Source organism: Jaculus jaculus, chromosome 8, assembly GCF_020740685.1.
Source record: "Jaculus jaculus isolate mJacJac1 chromosome 8, mJacJac1.mat.Y.cur, whole genome shotgun sequence".
Taxonomy (NCBI): Eukaryota; Metazoa; Chordata; class Mammalia; order Rodentia; family Dipodidae; genus Jaculus; species Jaculus jaculus.
Genome location: NC_059109.1, coordinates 82,786,640 through 82,807,007, shown reverse-complemented (window position 1 = coordinate 82,807,007; position 20,368 = coordinate 82,786,640). Strand labels below are relative to the sequence as shown.

Below are 20,368 nucleotides of genomic sequence, written 5' to 3'. Positions count from 1 at the left end.
CGGGGCATTGTGCACCCTGGTAATTCCAGCATTTGGGAAGATTAGGCATACAATGTCATTCTTGGCTATGAGACAAGGTCAAGACTAGTCAAATAAAACAAAAATTAGGGCTGGAGAGATGGCTTAGTGGTTAAGGTGCTTGCCTGTGAAGCCTAAGAACCCATGTTTGACTCTCCAAATCCCATGTAAGCCAGATGCACAAAAATGAGGAAAGTCTAAGTTTGCACATGCCTAGTAGGTGTGTAAGCATCTGGAGTTCAATTGAAGTGGCTGAAGTCCTGGTGCGTCCAGGTCAGCCTGGACTAGAGTAAGATCCTACCTCAAAAAAAAAAAAATAAAATAAAATAAATAAATAAATAAATAAATAAATAAATAAATAAAATAAATAAAAAGGAGCCTGGCGTGGTGGCACATTAGTCCCAGCACTTGGGAGGCAGAGGTAGGGTTGCCATGAGTTCAAAGCCACCCTGAGACTACAGAGTGAATTCCAGATCAGCCTGAGCTAGAGTGAGACCCTACCTCGGAAAACAAAAACAAAACAAAACAAAAAAGTGGCTTTGGTTAATTATTAGTTGTAAAACTTATGTTCATGGTAGTATGTTTGAAAACTATAGAGAAGGGGAAAATAAATTTTAATCCCACCACCCAGAAAACATGGTTCATGCTTGGTATCTTTGTTTTCAGTATTTTTCTACTATAGCTTTACAGCTTTATTCACATGAATATTCAATTTTGATTTAAGTTAGGTCAAAATTAATTTGTTATTTGATCTATCACAAAGAAAAGTTTTTCTTTCACTTTTTTGTTTTCTGTTTTGTTTTGTTTTCTTCGAAGTAGGGTCTCTCTTGAGCCCAGGCTGACCTGGAACTCACTCTGTAGTCCCAAGCTGGCCTCAAGCTCATTGTTATCCTCTTTCCTCTGCCTCCTGAGTGTGAGCCGCCACACCTGGTTATTTTCATTTTTTGAAAATATTTTTATTTGAGAGCTGGCTTAGCAGTTAAGGTTTTGCCTACAAAGTCAAAGGACTCAGGTTTGATTCCCCAGGACCTACATTAGCCAGCAGCACAAGGTGGTGCATGAAGTTTTTTGCAGTGGCTGGAGGCCCTGGCATGACCATTCTGTCAATAACTATATACATTTATATAAAATATATATGTGATATATATTTAGTTATATATATAAAATATATAATATATATATTTTTTGGTTTTTCAAGGTAGGGTCTCACTCTAGCCCAGGTTGACCTGGAATTCACTATGGAGTCTCAGGGTAGCCTCGAACTCACAGCTGTCCTCCTACTGCCGCCTCCTGAGTGCTGGCATTAAAGGCGTGTGCCACCACGCCTGGCCAAATAAAAGTATTTTTAAAAATACTTATTTGGGGGGGGGGACACAGAGAGAGAGAATGGGAATAGGTATGCCAAGACCTCTTGCTGCTGCAAACCAGATGCAGATGCATGCACTACTCTGTATATCTGGCTTTATGTGGGTACTAGGAATTAAACCCGGGCTGACAGGATTTATAACCACTGTGCCATCTCCCCAGCCCACAAAGAAAACTTTAGAAGGCAAAATGATTTCTGAGTCATAACACTTTCAACACTGAACTATATATACCCAGCTTCTAATATATAATTTTCTTTATGTTTTCTATTATTAGAAAAATAAGCATCTTTATCTATATTTCCAGAGGCCAAATTACTATTGCTCCAAGACCAGGACGCTGCAACTACAAAGGCATATTAAAGGCTGGATTTCTTTGGAGTGTCCAACACAGCTTTCAGGCTATGTTCTATAGGACTCAGGTGTGGAACATTCACATAGTATGCAAGCTGCAGCAACTTGTAAGCCAGAATCTATGATTCTGTGCCTCCATAAGACAGATGCACATGGTGGCACATGTGTCTGGAGTTCGTTTGCAGTGCCTAGAGGCCCTAGTGTGCACATTCTCACACACACACTCTCTCCCCCCCTCCTTCTCTCTGTTTCAAATAGATAATTATCAGCCCTCCCCCACACACACAAATTTACTAACTAAATATTCATTCTCCAGGCATGGTCTTTAATTCCAGCACTCAGGACACTGAGGTAGAAGGACTTCTGTGAGTTCAAGGCCAGCCTAAGACTACATAGTGAATTCCAGGTCAGCCTGGGTTAGAGCAAGACCGTACTTTAAAAAAAAAAAAAAAAAAAAAAAAGCTCAGTGGATAGAATGCTTGTCACTAAAGCCAAAATACTCAAATTTAATCCCCAGGCCCCATGTAAAAAGCCTGAAACTGTGGTTGGCTTCTGTAATCTCAGTATGCTGACTATGAAATGGGAGGAAAAGCCTGGAGAATGTCCCGGAAAGTTCTTGGTGAGAGTAGCAAATGGAAGAATGAGAACTAAGAGAGAGAAACCCTGCCTCAAATGAGGTAGAAAAGCAAAGGCCGACCCCCAAAAGTGGTCCTCACCATGCATGCACATGCCCACACTCACATATACAAATTAAAATTTAAAAATAAGCCAGGTGTGGTGGTGCATGTTTCCATTCCCAGCACTCAGGAGGCAGAGGTAGGAGGATTGCTGAGTGTGAAGCCACCCTGAGACTACGAAGTGAATTTTAGGTCACTCTAAGCTAGACTGAGAGACCCTACCTCAAAAAAAAAAAAAAAAATTAAAAAAATATATAGCATATATATAGTTGAGCATGGTGGCAGATGCCTTTAATTCCAGCACTTGGGAGGCATAGGTAGGAGGATCACCATGAGTTTGAGGGCCGCCTAAGCTAGAAAAAAAAATATGATAGGCCAGGCATGGTGGCTCATGCCTTCAAGCTACCCTCAGAGTACATAGTAAATTGTAGGCTGGGCTATGATGGATAGTTTTAAATTATTTATTTATTTATTTGCTTATTTGACAAAGCGAGAGAGAAACGGTGGGGGAGAGATAGAGAGAGAGAGAGGGAGGGAGAATATGGGCACGCCAGGGTCTCCAGCCACTGCAAATGAACTCCAGACATATGTGGCGCCTTGTGCATCTGGCTTACGTGGATCCTGGGGAATTAAACCAAGGTCTTTTGGCTTTGCAGGCTAACACTTTAACTTCTAAGCCATCTCTCCAGCCCTAGATAGATAGACACTTAGATACATAGACAGACAGACAGATGTATGTCTGGAGGGATCTATATTACATTATCAGTTTATTTTTATGAAGAACTAGAGATTAAGAAGAGGAATTTCCATTTTTATTTTATATACATTTATAACATACATATTGGTTTTTCAAGGTAGGATCTCACTCTAGCTCAGGCTGACCTGGAATTCACTTTGTAGTCTCAGGATGGCCTTGAACTTACAGTGATGCTGAGATTAAAGGCATGCACCACCACACTCAGCTCTGGCCCTCAGTTTTTACTGACTGATGTTAAAAACATTTTTTTTCACATAAAACTTTCTCCTATAAATATGTTATTGCTTTTATTTTTATTTATTTGCAAGCAGAGAGACAGACGGAGAGAATGGGCATGCAAGGGCCTCCAGCCATTGTAAACAAACTCCAGGTGCATGTGTGCGTCAGATTTTACATGGGTACTGGGGAATCAAACTTGGATCATTAGGCTTAAGAGCCTTAACTGCTTCAGTCCCTACACTGTTTTCTTCTTAAAGAAAATCTATATAAGCATTGTTGCTTTCGAGGTTTTATTCTTTGTAAGCAGGTAATGAGAGATTTGGATACACAAATATCTTACCTGGACAGTGAATGAAAGACCAGTTGTATCTGCTGTCCTCTAGACACATGCTGGAATTCAGAAGGGGCTGTGGATAGGCATTTCCTGTAGGGGCCTGTGAAGGCAACTTCACTGGTCCTTTATAGCTGCCCTCGATGCATTTCCCTTTCCCGGTATTGCTGGGATCAGTACACCAGCCACAGCCTGGCTGCTCCAAGCAATGGCTGCAGGTACAGTATCCTGAACAATTTTCAGCTATAAAAAACACAAGCTGTAAATTCACTCTCACAGGAAGATTCGAAATTGATTTTTTTGCTGCCTTTTCTTTAACAGACCATTTGCTTTCTGTGAGTCAAAACCATTATCTTGTTTAAAAAAACAAAAAATATTACAATAATGGATTTGAACAGCCCAATACTTTGACCAATATAACATGGACCTCTTGCTCCTCTCAATCCCAAGATGTTGAAAGCAGAAGTGCTCTACTGGGAAAACCTTATCTTACAAACTAACAGATTAAGATATGGACTCTTCTCTCTATCTCTCTCTGCTTGCATATAAATAAATTAAATTAAAAGGAAGGGGGGGCTGGAGAGATGACTTAGCAGTTAAGGCATTGCCTGAAAAGCCAAAAGACCCAGGTTCGATTCTCCAGGACCCAAGTAAGCCAAATGCACAAGCAGCACATGCATCTGGAGTTTGTTTGCAGTGGCTAGAGGCCCTGGCATGACCATTCTCCCTGTCTGCCTCTCTTCTCTCTCTCTGCTTGCAAATAAATAAATAAATAAATAATTTTTAAAAAGGTATGGAGACATTATACACACTAAATGCTAAAGGTGAAAATTTATTACTGAACTCTGATCTATCCTACACTTACTTGACTGACTTACATCTATTATTGTACCTGAGTCAGAGCCTGTTTTTATCAGGTAAGATAAGCTTAATGAAGCTTCTGGACAGTCTTAAGCAAAAGTTCAAACGCAACTTTCCCACGAATGTTCAAAGGCTGAGAACACCACTTCATGGCAAGTCTCCCCCCACCAACCTTCACCTCCCCAGATTGCCTTTTCACTTACGAGGGCAGCTGCTCATCGTATACCACTCCATGCACTGGCCAAAAGGGAAGGAGGCCACATAAGCATTGGAGTCCACACACTGCTTCATGTTGCTGCACCACATGCACTCGGAGCTGCTACTGGTGCACTCGCCACATGCTGTCCTTAGGGCACATGGTGTCCGACACTGCTTGGCACTGTGGTTCGCTGGGAATTAAACCCAAAAGGGACACTGTGGTCAGTTAAGGTCAAAGACTTTTCAATATGGCGTGGGACTCATCAGTATGTCATGAAATCAATTCCGTGCTACACAGAGAAGGAAACAAAAAACCCTGGAGTCTTCATATACTGTTTGGTGAAGTATATTTACTCATTTGGAGGCAAATGGACTTTCTTTTCAGAAGGCATTGAGGATATAAATGGGGAAACAAGAGGATCTTTCCAAAAACATAAAGTCTTAACTCCTTAGAACACAGGGGATCCAGAATGCACTAGAGGGGTTTTAGAACCCATTGGGATTTGCAAAACTTTATGCTTGTGAGTTTAGGAATACAAGACCTCTACACTCACTAAATTTACCAAGGCATTTAAGATTTTTAAAAGGCTGAAAAGCTCCCTACTACAGAAGTTTAGAAATCCTGTTTTAAGGTGAGTCCTATAACTGCTATGAATTTGTCCCAGGCTTCAATATACTCAGGCATATTCCAGTACATTCCTAAAACTGGACCTAGTGTAAATGGAATCCAATCTCCTACAATAATCTACCATCCTAACTCTTACCTCTGAATCCCATGTACATACTTCTAAGGCTGCTCTGGACCTGCCTGCATGGAGCCTACTTAGCCCTGAGAGCAGTACTGTATCATAGCTTAGGGTTGGCATCAACTGGCTTCTGTTACTAAACTGTTCTTGTCATCACCTGCACTCCCTTCTAATACTAGCTTTCTAAGTACTGTCTTTGCAATGACTCACTGCTTTTTTCATTTTTTATTTTCCATTTTTGTTTTTTCTTCCATAGTATTTCTCTGCCAACACCAAGAAATATGCTTTTCAGAACAATTTTCTCCACACTTTATGTTCAGAACAATTTTCTACATACTTTTTGTGGACAATAAACCAGTCAATCGCAATGTTAAATAGAATACTGGGTTCTAATAATCTTATGTGTGGTTTAGTGTATGGCTGAAAGTCAGAGACAGGTTATTTCCCTCTGCATTTAGGATTTGGGATTATATCTGAAGTCAGTCGAGTACTTATTATACTAATTGTAGCAGTGTATTGATTATATCTGTTGGCATGGTGTATTTTATACATCTTACTATTTAACTATGCTTATTATGTTTTCTTTACCAGTAAACTTCTTGCAGCATCTTATTCATCCATGTCCTTACCAGGCCTTTCACAAACACTGCCATTGAGTGGGTTGATACAGGTTGCAGCCTTCAATCCCCGAGTGCTGGGCTCTGACAATATTCCACAGAAGCCAGCATCACTGGGCTCAGATGGCATCCACTGCAGTAAACTATTTGTAAAAGGAGACATATCTTCCCAGCACCAGTAAGACACGTTGATCTTCCGAAGGCCAACCCACGGGGTTAAGGTGAGCTTGGACTATAGGCAAAAGAAACACAATTATGACTACAACCAATGCCCTGTTCAAAACAGGCTTTCAATGAAAAATTCACTAAGTATACCCCACAGATACATGAAAAGCTCTTAGTCCCCCCAAACTCTTCAAGGCAGTATAGAATATATTATCATTTTAATATAGTTATTGTACAAAGTACAAAACTGTAACTCAGAGAAAATAATAATCAAGATTTTCAGAAATCAATAGCAAAGTAATAATCAAATTCCCTATATCCTATGATAAGTGCTATGAAAAAAATGACCACTCCCAAGTATGGTTTAAATGTCTATTCATACATGAAATCATTGCACTTTTATAAAATACTGGTTGTATGTCTAACTTGAAGCACTGCCTAAGCCTACTTGGCCAGTTTAGATGATTCAAAATTTTTACCTTTAGCCATGAAGTACTGTTTGGTACATAATATGTTTTCTTTTTCAGCTTCACTGAAACTCATGTTAAATTAGGTGCACATGATGTTTTGATATATGCATGCACTGTGAAGTGATTGTCACAACCAAGCTAATAAGCACCCATCATTTACATATTTATCAGTGTGTATGTGGTGAAAATATTTAAAGTCTAGATTCTTAGCAAATCTTAAACATAAACTAGTATTTCTTTTGTTTGTTCTATTAGTTCATTTAGTGACAGGTTCTTACTATGTAGTCTAGGCTACCCTGAAACTTTCAATGCTCCTGCCTCAGCTTCCTGAGCACTGGATTACAGGCATGTGCCACCATACCTGGCAAAACAATACAGTATTACTGACTATAATCACACACAACACATTAGATTTCCAAACCTTATTCACCTTGCCTAACAATAACAAAAACTTCCCCTCACCAACATCTCCCCATTCCTCACCCTACCCCAGCCACTAGCAATCATCATTCTATTCTCCACCTCCATAAATTAGTCTGTTTTAGATTCTATATGTAAGTTATATCATATAGTATTTGTTCATTTTATGCCTAGCTTATTTCACTTAGCATAATGTCCTTCAGGTTCAACTTGCATTATTCCAAGTGGCCTTCTTTAAGAATGGATAATATTCCACTGTGTGTACCACATTTTTTAATAGTTTGTTTATTTGAGAGAGGCAGACAGATTGATAGATGGGGGAGACGGGGGGGGGGGGGGAGAATGGGCATACCAGGGCCTCCAGCCACTGCAAACGAACTCCAGATACATGTGCCACCTTGTGCATCTGGCTTATGTGGGTACTGAGTAACCAAACTTGGGTCTTTAGGCTTTATAAACAAGCGCCTTAAATGGTAAACCATCTCTCCAGCCCTTTATCACATTTTTAATCTATTTATATATAATGACATTAGATTTTCTTTAAAACATACACATACAAAAACAGGGACAGTCAACCCATAGAAGTCTCTTGTCTCCTCTGTGGTGTGTATGTGTGTGGTTGTGCATACTAGGCAAGTACTCTACTACTCTACATTGCAGCCCTAGTCTCTGTCTTATACTTCCCTGATATTTCCTTCTCAATATAATTTTTAAAACTTTTTGCAAATCACAGTACAAAGTTCAGCTCAGGAAATAAAGATACCTTAACCAATAATCTATCTCTCCAGCTCCCTCATTCTTTTTTTAAAAATATTTTATTTATTTTCAAACGGGGGAGGGCGCCTATGCAAACAAACTCCAGATGCATACACCACTTTGATTTGCATGGGTACTAGAGAATCAAACCCATATTGTCAGGCTTCATAGGCAAGTACCTTAACTGCGGGGCCATCTCTCCAGTCTGGTCTTGAATTCTGGATCCTCTTTCCTCAGCATCTTGAGTGGTAGGATTACTGACACATACTACCATGCCTGGCTCATCTCTCAGTCTTATCACCAGATAATGAGTTTCTGTTTTATAAAAGCACCACAGTACTATACATAAAAGTGCTTACACTGACCACAACCAGTTAGAACTAGAAAATTTGAAGGAGAAAGAAAAGGGGCCAGAGGTGTACCTGTGATCATCTGGGATGGTCAAACCTTTCCCTGGTAGTCTTTCAGAAAGGCAGACCTGACCGTCACTGGAAGAAACCCCAGTATAATGACAAAGCTGTGAGTTATCCATTTTAAGAGTGACCACAGAAAAGGCAGATGAGATCCAAGAACAAATTGGGGTTGAGCAGAAGAGAAACAAATACTACAGTCTCTGATGGTGAATATGAATTTCAAATATCTGTTAAAATAATAAAATACCAAACATGATCCTAGTACCACCTGAATAAGCATACTTAAATATACTATTAATTTTTGAGTGTCCAGATCAAATCAATTTCACTGTAAAAGAGAAAAACAAAAGACTACTTGGGGGAAAAAAAACACAGGGCACTTTCCATCAGTTTTACAATAGCCCTTTAGATGATATATAGAGGCTGCAGTACACAGGACCCAGGGCCAGACTTCTACTCTGTCACATGAAAAAGGTTCCAATGAAAAGCACTGCATTCTCCTCGGCTTGGCTTGACAAAAACATTTATCCCAACTCTCTCTGTACCACAGGCAATACTTCTAGATAAGCTTTATTCCATGCATATCTACTTAACTGGGTGTTGCATCGATTCTTGGACTTTGGACTAAAAATGGGTCCAATCATAAACCAAGTTTGGTAGTGCACACCTATCATCCCAGAATTCAGGAAGTGGAGGCACCAGTATCAGAAGTTCAAGTTCAGCATGGGTTATGAGTCTCTATCTCAAAAAAAAAAAAAAAGAAGGTGGCGGCATAGGAGTTCAAAGTCAGTTCTATTCTATATAGTGAGTTCAGGTCAGCCTGGGAAAGGAGTGAGACACTATATCAAAACAAAACAGAGGGGCTGGAGAGATGGCTTAGTGGTTAAGCGCTTGCCTGTGAAGCCTAAGAACCCCAGTTCGAGGCTCGATTCCCTAGGACCCACATTAGCCAGATGCACAAGGGGGCACACGCGTCTGGAGTTCGTTTGCAGTGGCTGGAGGCCCTGGCGCGCCCATTCTCTCCCTCTCTCTCTGTCTACAGCTCTCAAATAAATAAATTTTTTTAAAAAAGAAACAAAACAGAGTTCCAGTTAAGATGATGGAATAGGAGGTTCACCAAAGAAATTCAGGTGGGAGAGAGGCAAAATATACAATATGCTCTTTTCCCACAAGAGACCACATCTGTAAAGGAACTTTTTAAAAAATATATTATTTATTTGCATTGTATGTATACACATGTGTGTGCATCAGCACTTCTTGCCACTGTAAACATGTGTCCTATTTTTGTGCCACTTTTTATCTGGCTTGGGAATTGAACCTGGGCTGGCAGGTTTTGCATGCAAGTACCTTTAACCACTGAGCAATCTTCCTAGTCTCTTAAACAAATTTATTAAGCCAGGTGAGATCCCCACTGAGAAGCAGAAGGGAACTGTTATTAATCAGTGTGGATCAGCTCCAACTGGCTACAGGGCAGTGTCTTGCACTGAGCTTTGGAAACTATGGGGAAGTGCTTCACCCCACTCTCACCAACCTTGCAAAATCATAACCTGAAGGAGAGAATACGGACCAAATGAGCTCTGCAATAACACCTCCAGACAGCATTATACAACCTCCCCTTTCCCCATATGCCAGCACCAGGAATACCAGAGACTGTAGGAAACTAAGGATGCCCATTCGCCCCTTCCCCCATCAGCATGAGATCTTCTGATCAGAACTACTGCCCAACCTAGTTAATTCAGACAAGCTGATAAAGCACCAAGGGAACCAGCTTCACAACTCAGCTTAGGTATACCAAAAACTCACCTCCATAAGTAAATGAGTCCATTCCACTGGGGCAATACATACTGCAAATCTGGTTACATAAGTTTGAATTGGAAGTGCTAATTGTACCTCCCATATCATCAAGCAGGTTGACAAAAGGAACATCACAGGGAGGCAAGGAATTCAAAATCCATTCCAACAAGACAGAAATATTGACTTGTTAGATTTGGTATTAGTCCTGTTCTAAGTTTTGGTTAAAGAAGCTTCTTTTGGGCTGGAGAGATGGCTTAGCAGTAAAGGTGTTTGCATGTGAAGCCTAAGGACCCAAGGTTCAATTCCCCAGTACACACATAAGCCAGATCCAAAAGGTGGCACATAAGTCTGGAGTTCATTTGCAGTGGCGGCTGAAGGAACTTGGCATGCCCATTCTCTCTCTATCTGCCTCTTCCTCTCTCTCTCTCCCTTAAATAAATTAAAAAAAATTTTTTTTTTAAAAGAAGCTTCTGGGCTGGAGAAATGGCTTAGTGGTTAAGGCACTGGCCTGCAAAGCCAATGGACCCAGGTTCAATTTCTCAGGACCCATGTAAGCCAGATGCACAAGGGACACATGCATCTGGAGTTTGTTTGCAATGGCTGGAGGCCCTGGCATGCCCATTCTTTCTCTTTCTCTCTCTCTCTGATGGCAAATAAATAAATAAAATTTTAAAAAACCAAAATAAGTCAATAATTTTTTTAAATAAAAAGCTTCTTTTTATAGACTGTGGTGACTACTTGGAGTCAAAACTCAAAGTGGCTGAGAATAAGTGACTGTTAAGTGCTGATCACTAAATGAAACATCTGTATCATGCCCTCCAAGGCTCTGGGACATGGAGGAAGAGGTGACAAAAGAATGTAAGAGCCAAAGAAATGAGGAAGAATGCTTTGGAATGATGTTTTCCAAACACAAGCAACTGCTGCTGCATCCATAACCTCATAGCAGCTATCACAGCCTCAACAAGACCTGCACAGTATTGGGCCCATCAACATGTCATCATAGATGATGGAGAAAAGAGGGAAAAAAATATCAAAAAAGTTGGAAAGAAGGAGTTAAGTGGGAGGGAGGAGGGAACAATAGAAGGATATGGGAGGGGATTATGATCAAAATACATTATGTACATGTATGTAACTTGTCACTAAAAAAGTTTAATTTTCTACTAATGTCACCAGGGTATGCGCAAGCACATAATACACACGCATGTTTATCCTAGATATAATTATTCACATCTTATAGTTTATTAGAAAAATAGGCAAAGTATTGAAAATGTTAAGAAGAAAGGCATTTTAAGAAAAGACTCTGCTGTGTAACTCTAGTCTATTACCAAGTGTTTACAGAAATTCCTCCTCTTGCCAAGCACATAATATAAAATGATAGCCTTCTACGTGGGAGCTATAGTCATGCTCTCAGGAGAGCTAGAAATCAAAGTTCTGAGTTAACTCACCATGCTCTGTGATGACTGCATCATTCGCAATTGCTTAAGGACAAATTCCACCTTCTTCTGGGTTGTGAGGGAAGCCAAAAAGGCATTGTGGTTCCTACAGGACAATTTAGCATTGTCGTAATTCTCCTTAGCAGTAGTAATTTTCAAACATGAGTTTCCAACCAAATGCCAGCCAATGCCACAGATATTTTCTTTTGAAGAGGTCAGAGGGGGAAAAAAATAATTTTAAGAAATTACACAAAACTACTACATTACTAGTTCAAATTACTGTAAATCTAAATTAGTATGATTTGAATTCCAGGTACATTATTTGGATGGGGAGAGATTATTAGACACACTGCTAATATCCAAATACAGAATAAAAGAATTTCTTTTCCAAAGATTATTGGAGCTGAGCATAATGGTTCACACCTTTAATCCCAGCACTCGGCAGGCAGAGGTAGCAGTATTGCTATGAGTCTGAGGCCAGAGGGAAACTACAGAATGAGTTCCAGGTCAGTCTGGCTTAGAGTGGGACACTACCTCAAAAAACCAATAAAGTAAAAGATCATTGGTCATATTTCCTCAATCCTAAGAAGCATAGTCTGAGGCAAACTATTTGGGACCCACGTTTGATTGGTACAATTCTTTTGGAAGAACAATTAAAAAGAAGACTGAAAGCCAGGTGTGTTGGGGCACACCTTTAACCCCAGTATTGAAAGGAAGAGGTAGCAGGATCGCCGTGAGTTTGAGGGCACCCTGAGAGTACCTAGTGAATTCCAGGTCAGCCTGGGCTAGAGTGAGACCCTACCTTGAAAAAACAAATAAATAAATAAATAAATAAATAAATAAATAAAATAAAAAATAAAAAGAAGACTGAAACTCTGAGCAGACAGCATACACATGAGCATGCATATTAGATGGGTGGGGTAGAAAACTGCAAATAATTGGGGAATGAGCAAATCTAGCTTCTAAATGCTACATACTATCAAGTGAAAGGTAAAAGCAAGCACACCAAGTATGCTGAAATTAGGGTGGGGAAGATCTGTTTTAAGGAAAAGCCCAGTGATGTGGCTTTTAACACACAAGGCAAGCTTGCAATTTGCTCCTGAACCCACACAAAGGGTTACATGGATGATACATATGTTCCTTGGAAAGCCACAGAACAAGCCAAGAGAGTACCCCAGAAGCAGAGCACCCCAGTAATGTTCATTACCTGACAGTCACTGAGATCAATGGAAGTCCATTGGAAAGGTATCACTTAAGAAATATACTTGATCCTTAGAATGTTCCAATGGCAACTAGTTAAAATTGCAAGCTCCTGGGTACCACTCCAGGCCTGTATTAGAGTACGCCTTATTACAAAATCCTTAGGTATTTTGTGATACATTGAAATTTGATGCACAGATTAAGAGGGGATCAAGAATAAGAAGCCTATTCCAAAGGGTCCAACCCAAATGTCCTGCTCATGTCACAGTAGTCTCCTTTTCCTAGATATCCTGTTTGAGCAAATGTATCATGGAAGTTCAATCATGGCTGGCTAGCCTCAGGTCCTGAAACCATCACCCTGAACCTCAGAATGCCATAAACTGAGGTAGCTAGGACTGAAGATCACCTTAGGAGGTGTGGTGGTATGATTCAGATATCCCCCATAAACTTAGGTGTTCTGAATGCTAGGTTCCCCGCTGATGGAGATTTGGGAATTAAAGCATCCTGGAGACAGTGTATTGTTGGAAGTGGGCTTAGGAGCATTATAGCCAACATCCCCTTGCCAGTGTTTGGTGCACTCTCCTGGAGTTACTGTTGTCCACCTTATGTTCGCCAGGGGGTGATGTCCACCCTCTGCTCATGTCATCGTTTTCCCCTGCCATCACGGAGTTTCCTCCTTGAGCCTGAAAGCCAAAATAAACCTCTTTTTCCCCACAAGCTGCTCTTGGTTGGGTGATTTCTCCCAGTAATACAAACATGACTGCAACAGGAGGTACTGCTATACAGAAAGATCTTTCCTTCTCCTCCGAAGAGGCCTCTCAAGAGGAGTCAACAACCAAACCCCAAAGGTACTGTTCTTACAATGTCCGACAAACTGGTTGCTGAGACTTCAGAGTTCTATCCCAAGTTATCAGCAGGGGGAGGGACAAAAGAGCAGGCTCACTGACATGGAACCAAGCTATTATTTGATTCTCCAGAGTAGGAGATGATAATGCTTCATTTCATTTCAAAGACTAGTGGAATAAATACCTAAGAACAGTATTTTAGTTAAAAGCAAAATTGAAAAAAAAAAAACTAAAAAAAAAAAGAGTAGGAGAGGAATGAACCCTCTGCTAGGTTCAGTGTAGGCTGCACAGAATGGGTAGAAAGTAAATCTATGCAAGGCCTACCAGGCAGGGCGATGCACTCTTGATTCCGGGGCTCCCACTGGCAGTTCTGGTCCAGGGCACAGCTCCTGCAGCTGGTTTTCTTATTACAGTAGTACATGGGGTTATCCTTGGGGCAACCCTCATACCTGGAAATGGAGATCTAGAACACAGTGGGCAAAAGCTTTTGTCTATACTCACAGAGAACTCATGGTGAAGAGATATAGGAGACTAAAAATGACAACATATAATTAAAGAGAAAATCCCAAATAAAGAGAGACAAATAAAGTGCAGATGAAACAGCACTGCAGTGGAAATACCACAGTGGAATGTTCTACTAACTGGCATGCCTTTAACTGCCAAGGAAGCAGTACATTCTTTTAAACACCATGCCTCATTTGAATGCTATTCTGTAAAATGGGAATGCTGAATTTGTTGCTGTTCAAATAATACCCTGCAACAGTCTAAAATTTTTGTATCTTATAAACTTCATTAGACTTGAGGGAAATGTCACAAACTGTCATGTCAAAAATTATAAAAACTGGGCTATCATATATTCTTTAGTGTTTTATTATATCCTAAACTTAAAAGTCATATGTGGGGAGTATTTTAAACCAAGTCAATATAAATATAATGAAAGAACATTTTGCAAAATCTGTAGTTCCATGATTCAATACTGGCCACTCTATACCTGTTATAAGCCCCAACTTTCTTCGCCAAACTTTACACAGGTGGAATGAGCTATTATTATGAGTTCAGACCAAGAATCTAGTTAGTCCTTAGCCACAGTCATATCTGGAAAATTCCTTAGATAATAATTCTACCCTTTTCTAAACCACCATATATAAAGCCTGATTGATGGTGAGTGAGACCTTTGTAATTAGGATGTATATAGAATCCTTTCCTAAGGAAAAAATCCTGAGTAATAATCAAATTCAAATCTATACTCCATTCTAAAATTAATTCTGGGACATTATTTATGCTACAGATTCAACCTATACCTAAACTCAATTACATTTTTCTGTCTTTTGAAATCCTTGAAAAATAGCTCCTGACCTGGCCTTCTGTGCAGCTGTGGTTCATAGGAACACAATGATCATTGCACCAGTGGCAGTCATTGGTGTTGGCTGTACAGCTGTAACAATCTGTGTGCTGGTCACATCTGTCATGGTCAAAAGCTATAAAGAGAAGAAAAACCCATCAACCGTGACACCACTGTTAAGAACTTGAGACAGGTAAAAAGCCCCTAGTAATAGGTGAGAAGTAAAGTTGTTATTCCTGTCCTGTTTACCATCACAAGGATTAAGCCCACCCAAAAAGTGGAATAAAACAGGGCATCAGCATCTAAGATGTGATGACAGCAAATGGACTCATACTGAACCTCCTGTGGTAATTCAATACTGTCTCTAATATATATGCACACTGAATATGAACTTTACAAATTGGTTTAAAAACAACTATTTCACTGATTTTTAAATCTTCCAGGAGAATTACTACTGCAGCTTCTATCCACCCTAATACCCATGGCAAGTGATAAACTAATCCTACCAAAGAATTTACATATTTAAACTGATGTGAGTGAAAATCTTACACAGACATTCTTCTTACTTTTAGAGGGTTCTCTCACACACTAATTACACCTTTGGTCTGTGTTCAGAGGTAAAAAGCTAAGCAGTCCGAATGAAGAGAACAGCTTGGAGGTTCTAGGAGCAAGAACCATTGTAAATCCTCAGTAACTGTCACACTGTCACTGCTATTTTCAACTAGAAGAGCTACAAATGCTTTGTAAGGACAGTAGTTCTAGCTCTATCCACCAGAATAATTTATTATACATGCTTTTCTGGGTTGGGGCCTCCTACTCTTATTCTTAATATCAAAATCTTTATTATTCAATATAGTCACATGTAGCTATTTTGTTGCCTTTTTTTTTTAAGTTTGTTTTGAAACAAAAATCTCATCACATAGACCAGATAGCCTAGAATTTCTTATCAAACCCAGGATGGTCAACTAATACTCTTTCTGCCTCACCTTCCTGAGTGCTTGGGTTACAGGAATGTGCCACTATATCTGGCTTTCCACATGTGGTTTATAAGTAAAATTAAAGAGAATTTTTAAAAGGCAGTCCCTTAGTTACATTAGTCACATTTCAAGTATCTAACAGTCCATGTGACTAGTGGCTACCATAATAAACAGTGCACATAAATGATATTTTTCATCATTAAAAAACCTTCCAACAAAAATTCACATTTGGGCTAGTAGTACATGCCTATAATTCCAGCACTTGGGAAGCTGAGAGGCAAGAGGAACACAAGTTAGAGGCCTGCCTGATCTACATAATGTAAAACTGTCAAGAAAGAAAAAGGAAGGGAGGAAAAAGAAAACAAAGTACAACTGGTTAGCACTGCTTCAGAACAACTACAGCTAGGCCTGGAGTTGGTATCCAAAGCCTGTACACACTGCCAGAAAGATTCTGTCTGTACTGCTGACTGCTTCTAATAGTCATGTGTTCATAATATGCATGTTTTGCTTTGTAAAGATGTTTACAAACCAATTTACAAACATCTAAAAAGAATTTGTAAATTATTAGTAAATAATCATGGTGAGCAAGGAAATAAGGAAATAAGGAAACAATACTAAGTTCTATCATAATTCAGATAAAATCAAGTCTTTTAATTAAATTCTAACAAGAGAAAAACATACTTCTTTTGGAAAAACATTCTGATTTTAACTTTTCTGCTTGTTCTTCAGTTGCTAATTCCCAGGAGATACACTGAGACGATTCTGTGTCCCACACACATCGGACACCAGGTCCTGCTGCTACACAAGCTGCTTCACTCCAGTGTGCTTCACACTGCTCTGAGGTGAACATTAAGATGTCACTGAGGAGGAGACTGTTGAAACCACCAAACACATACATGGTGCTAAGAGAGAAAAGGAAAAAGGAATTTACTGAAAACTCACAAAACAAATACATAATTTTATTATTATTTTTTGTTTTGTTTTCTTTTTTTTCCAAGTAGGGTCTTGCTCTAGTCCAAGCTGCCCTGGAATTCACTATGTAGTCTCATGCTGTCCTCTAACTCACAGTGATCCTCCTACCTCTGCCTCCTAAGTGCTGGGATTAAAGGTGTGAGCCACCATACCCATCTTTATTTAAATGTTTAAAATAGGGTGTTGTGGCTGGCCTCAAACTGGTGGCTATTCTCTTTCCTTTGTTTTTGAATGCTGGGATTGCAGAAGTGTGTTACCATGCCTGGCTCATGATACATTGTTTTGAGGGAGGTGGAGTAGTGAGGCAGGGCTTCACTCTAGCTCAGGCTGACCTGGAACCCATGGCGAGCCTCCCAAGTGCTGGAATTATATGCATGAGATAGCACACTTGACTCATGATATAGTTTTTACAGTCAATCTTTAGACAAAATATCAAAAATACCTTCCAAGGAACATAATCAATCAAAAATTGGGGGGCTGGGGAGATGGCTCAGAGGGTAAAGGCACTTTTTTGCAAAGCCTGCAGCCTAGGATCCCAGTTCCCATGTAAAGTACCCACGTAAAGCCAGATGTACAAAGTGGCACATACATCATGAGATGTTTGCAGAAGGCCGTGGCGTGTCCATATTCACTTTCTTTCCCTATCTTTCTAATAAATAAATAAAATATATTTTTTAATTTGGATACCAATTTTTCAATCCAAGGCTAAAAAATTTGGATAGTATCAGTGGCACTCCTCCCCATGATGGAACATATCCTCTCATTTAAAAAAAAAGTTTTATTGGAACTTTAATATATGACCATGATGAAACTGGTTGTACTCCCCCAGCTTAACTTCTTCTTCTTCTTTTTTTTTTTTTTTTTTTTTTTTTTTTGAGGTAGCGTCTCACTCTAGCCCAGGCTGACCTGGAATATACTATGTAATCTCAGGGTGGCCTTGAACTCACAGTGATCCACCTGCCTCTGCCTCCCAAGTGCTGGGATTAAAGGTTTGCGCCACCACGCCCAGCAGCTTACCTTCTTTTGTACCCTCTCCCCTGCCATCATTCCACTGATGGACCTCCTCAAAGGGTATACCACTTGTTTATTCTCAGCTTTCCTCTTTTCAATAACCTCACAGTCTGTCTATTCCAGAATCTAAAGTCCACTTAAAATGGTTGTCCATAAACAGATGCCATCAAGATTAGCAAAACAGGCAAAAGTAAAAACCTGTTTGACTCTTAACCAGCAGGCTGGGAAATTCCATGAACTTTCCAGTGGAAACCCTGGGAGATATCACAGCTTATCAACAGAGCAGGAAAGATTATTTCTGCCCTACTCAGCTCTACGCCCCTACTCAGGCAAAGACTGATCTCCTGCCTTTGAGTCTTCTGAGTTAAATAGGAAAAAAACTCTCAAGGGGAAGTTGAGGCAGACAAGCATGGGGAAAAGCATAGAAACTTGGGACTCTGCTGTAGTTACCTTTGTGTTTTGGGACAAAGCACCTGATGAAAAGCAGATGATGCAAGAAGGAATTTATTTTCACTTATAGTCTTGGGGGAGCTCCATGATGGCAGGGGAAAAGATGGAATTCACAGACATTGGAAGTCTTTCTTCCACAGCAGGTGGAAACAGCAGCAGGAGAGTGGGCCAAACTCTAGCAAGGGGAACTGGCTATAATGTCTCTAAGCCTACCTCCAAAAACGCACGTCCTCCAGGAAGTCTTCACCTACCAAATTCCAATCACCTGGGGACCAGACATTCAAAACTTATGAGTTGGGCTGGAGAAATAGCTTAGCAGCTAAGGTGTCTCTCTTTAAAGCCAAAGGACCCAGGTTTGATTCCCCAGGATCCAAGTAAACCAGATGCACAAGGAGCTGCGTGTGTATGGAGTTCATTTGCAGAGGCTGAAGGCCCTGGTGTGTTTCTATTCTCATTCTCTCTCTCATCAATAAAATAAGATACAAAAAAAATTTTTTTTTAAAACACACTTGAATTTATGGGAAACATCTAATTAAACTACCACATTCCACCTGGCCCCCATAAACTGATAACTATCCATGATGTAAAATACAATGCATCCAGTCAAACTTTAAAAGTACCCATAGTTTTTATCAATCTCAATACTATTCAAACATCCCTACAGTCCAAAGTCTCTTAACTGTTAGCCTGAAAACACAAAAACATAATGGCACACAGTAAACATTCACACTGCAAAAGATGTCACTGGACATAGCATAGAATGACTGAACCAACACAAGACCTAAAATAGAATAAACATTAAATCCTGTAGCTCCAAGACTGACATCTCTAACCAGTGACAAAGCCTCTAGAGTTCTAATTCCACCCCTCCAACTGGGCTGCTATAAGCCCTAGAACAATTCTTCCCAAGTGGGCAGCTATCCTTCCCAAGTGCACAGCATGTGGCAAAAAAACAGCAGGAGAGTGAGCTGAACTAACACTGGCAAGCTAGAGCTAATAAACCATCAAGGTCCACACTACAGTCAGTCCTGGCATGTCAGAAAGTCTTGAAGGTCTCCACTGCAACACATGGTTCATCCTCATGGTTCCATCAAGTCTCCACACAGGGACTTCCAACAACCCTACCTCACATTGCCCATGGCCATTTCCAAAAAACAAAACTGTTGCAAATCCAATGACCCTTTCTTTCCCACATACTACATCATACCAGGTGAGCTACTAAATTTGCTAATCCTCAGGAAATAAAGCTGACATTGAAGAACAGTACAGTCCTTCAATGTTCTGGATCCCTAAAAGAGTCAGCATTTCTTCTGTTGTCCAAATTCAGAAGAGCTGGCTCAATCACAATGGTGGTGATCTCTCAAAACAACTGCAGCTGAAGAGGCACAATCTCCAGACTGAAACTTTCATTTCTTTCTATGCCATATACCATCTACTCACATGAGTCCACTTCTGTGCACTTCTATGACCCTGCACGAGTTCTCATGCCACAGACAAAATGCAGCAAGCCTCTCACACAAATTGTGTCTAGTCCAGTCTGGAAAAAGCTTTCTTCCCCTTATAAGCTAGATCTTATAGTCCACATGGTTCTTTCTGCATCTAGGTCTCTCAACTCTGACCAGAATGGTCCATCAAATTCTGCTCATAGCAGTGTAAAACATCTCTTAGACCAAAGTTTCAAATCCTTCCACATTTATCCTGCAAATCAGTTTCCCAAAGCCACAGTCAGATTTCTAGCAACAATGTCTCCATTCTTCAGTACCAACTTTCTGTTGCACTTACCTTCTTATTGCTGACAAAAAGCTCCTGACGAAAAGCAGCTGATGGAAAGAACGTTTTTATTTTGGCTTAAGAGTCTTGAGGGCAAACTTGGTAATGGCAGGGAAAAGATGGTAGAGCAGAGATGAACATTACCTCTTAGTCACAGCATGTGGCAAATAACAGCAGGAGAGTGAGCTGAACTAACACTGGCAAGCTA

General features: G+C 40.1%; 1 protein-coding gene across 1 annotated transcript in view; it reads right to left on the bottom strand.

Moving 5' to 3' along the window:
* The window catches only part of Atrn (attractin), a 183,912-nt gene that overhangs the window by 67,654 nt on the left and 95,890 nt on the right, over positions 1–20,368 (bottom strand). The window contains exons 12-18 of the mRNA XM_004661478.2: positions 16,639–16,859; positions 14,995–15,116; positions 13,963–14,101; positions 11,606–11,796; positions 6,155–6,374; positions 4,785–4,970; positions 3,730–3,963 (exon numbers count right to left, since the gene is read on the bottom strand). Coding sequence (XP_004661535.1) covers positions 3,730–3,963; positions 4,785–4,970; positions 6,155–6,374; positions 11,606–11,796; positions 13,963–14,101; positions 14,995–15,116; positions 16,639–16,859 — 1,313 coding nt within the window. The remainder of the gene's footprint in view (positions 1–3,729; positions 3,964–4,784; positions 4,971–6,154; positions 6,375–11,605; positions 11,797–13,962; positions 14,102–14,994; positions 15,117–16,638; positions 16,860–20,368) is intronic.